This window comes from Loxodonta africana, chromosome 3, assembly GCF_030014295.1.
Source record: "Loxodonta africana isolate mLoxAfr1 chromosome 3, mLoxAfr1.hap2, whole genome shotgun sequence".
Classification (NCBI taxonomy): Eukaryota; Metazoa; Chordata; class Mammalia; order Proboscidea; family Elephantidae; genus Loxodonta; species Loxodonta africana.
Window position 1 is genome coordinate 16,105,795 of NC_087344.1, and position 2,324 is coordinate 16,108,118.

General features: G+C 42.3%; 1 protein-coding gene across 1 annotated transcript; it reads left to right on the plus strand.

Moving 5' to 3' along the window:
* The first annotated feature begins 1,047 nt into the window (after positions 1-1,047).
* Positions 1,048-2,121, plus strand: LOC135230497 (olfactory receptor 7G1-like). The gene has a single exon (XM_064279850.1). It carries the CDS (start codon positions 1,048-1,050, stop codon positions 2,119-2,121), a length of 1,074 nt encoding a protein of 357 aa, XP_064135920.1.
* The last annotated feature ends 203 nt before the right edge of the window (positions 2,122-2,324 follow it).

The following is a 2,324-nucleotide window of genomic DNA, read 5'->3' on the forward strand; positions in this document are numbered from 1 at the left end:
TAGAGCTACGGCTGATAACTGAAAGATGGGCAATTTGAATCCACCAGGCACTCCTTGGGAACACTATTGGGCATTCTACTCTGTCCTTTAGAGTCGCTATGAGTCAGAATCTACTGGACAGGAACACTTTTTTTTATTATTTTTAAATTGCCTTGGTCTTTTCAGATTTGCATTGTCCTGGGATCAGAATAAAAATAAAACAGTTTGGCTAATGAGAAACTTTGGATACTACCTGCCCAGGGACAGATACTGGCAATAGTCTGCCCATGACCAACTCACTCAACAGTCCTCTCCCATCAGGAAGCAGCACACCTGAGACTCCACCCACAGATGATCCTTCTTGCTCAGAAGCATCCTGCTTCATTCAGTCCCTCTGTCTTTCTTCAGGACACATCTTCCACCTTCCCCATCCAGGGCAGAGTTCAGGCATCATTCTTCAGTGATATCAGCCAGGTAACTTAAAACTGCTTAGCTATATTTAAAAATGAGGGCTAAGGGCAGATATCTTAGTACAGATTTATCCAGATGAAGCTGTGAATAAGGTACGTTCATAAAATGAACGGAGTCTCCCATAGGACAATTGGCTCTCTGCCATCTTCCTGACATATTTCCTTGTATCTTAGCATCAATGCTCAAGCAGCTCTCATTCCGGTAGTCTCCTTCTCTCGCTCTGTAATGATATGGGCCATGTTCCTCCTGAGAAAACAGGAGGACTGCTATAGAATCCTCTGACATTTACTTCCATTTTTGTGGGGGAGGGGGTTGGCTTCACCTTATCTTCCCATTTCTGGTTCTTAACATACCTTCATATTATCTCTGTTGTCTAGCTCTGATCTATGAAAAAGGTGGTGGAGACTCAGACAGACACATCTGGCTGCTCCCCTAGTCTATATATTTGTCCTTAAAAAATTGCAAAATTTATAAATGATCATATCAGCAGATTGTGCAAAAACAATACATACTGAATCAAAGACCATGACCACCATTTTATCTCTTTCCAGAATGCTCTGCTATATCAGCATTGTTTATTTTTTTAAGTAACAAAATATGCATGATGAAGACACCCCATTTATTTTCTTCTCCCACTTTCTGAACATCGTGCTTGCCTCTGGTGAGGTAGCTGCCGCTGGTCCAGGAACCATACACTTGATTTTCTTATATTTCTTCTGTCATGTCATCAACAATACGGAACCCAGAAATCAAACAGATATTTCAAAATTCTTTCTCCAGTTACTGACAGAAGATCCGGAACTGCAAGCCCCCCTATTTAGTCTGTTTCTGTCCATATATCTGGTCACTGTGCTAGGAAACTTGCTTATTGTCTTGGCTGTCATCTTTGACTGCCACCTCCACACCCCCATGTATTTCTTTTTTGCCAATCTGTCCCTCACTGACATCTGTTTCAGTACCACCACAGTTCCAAAGATGCTAGTGAACCTCCAAGCACAGAATCACAGTATCACATATGCAGGCTGCCTCACCCAGGTGTGCTTTGTCCTAGTTTTTGCTGCTTTGGAAAATTTTCTCCTTGGAGTGATGGCCTATGACCACTTTGTAGCCATTTGTCACCCAGTAAAGTACACTGTCATCATGAACTCCCACATCTGTGGCCTGCTGATTCTACTCTCCTTGTTCATTAGCATCACGAACGCCCTGCTCCACAGTCTGATGTCATTGCTACTGTCCTTCTGCACAGAGCTAGTAATTCCTTACTTCTTCTGTGGAGTTCTTCAGGTCATCAAGGTTGCCTGTTCTGATGCCCTCATCAATAACATCTTCTCATACTTTGCAGCTACAGTACTGGGTGGTGTTCCTCTCCCTGGAATCATTTTCTCTTATGCTCAAATTGTCCCCTCCATTTTGAGAATGCCATCAGCAATTGGAAAGTATAAAGCTTTTTCCACTTGTGGGTCTCATCTCTCAGTAATTTCTTTGTTCTGTGGGACAGGTTTTGGTTCATATATCAGTGCTGCATTCACCCCTTCTAGGAGGACTGCAGTAGCTTCAGTGATGTACACCGTGCTCACTCCCATAATGAACCCCTTTATCTACAGCCTGAGAAATAGGGAAGCGAAGGGGGCTTTGAGAAAAATTATGAGGAGCATACCTGCTTTTCAGTGATTATATTACCTACATTTGGCCTGGCTCTCTAGACTGCATCAAAGTGAAAGAATAATTGTGAGACAGGATGCCTGACTCTCCCACCAACACTTTCTTCTAAAATAACGACATAACCTAGTGGCTAAGTGCAACTCAATGTAGGTTTGAAATTTGAATTTTCTCTTTGTGTAGCTCTGTGCTATTTGACAAATTATTTTTATTCT

Coding starts and splice junctions, on each gene's coding strand:
- LOC135230497 (XM_064279850.1), top strand. CDS start 1,048: ATGCATGATGAAGACACCCCATTTATTTTCTTCTCCCACTTTCTGAAC.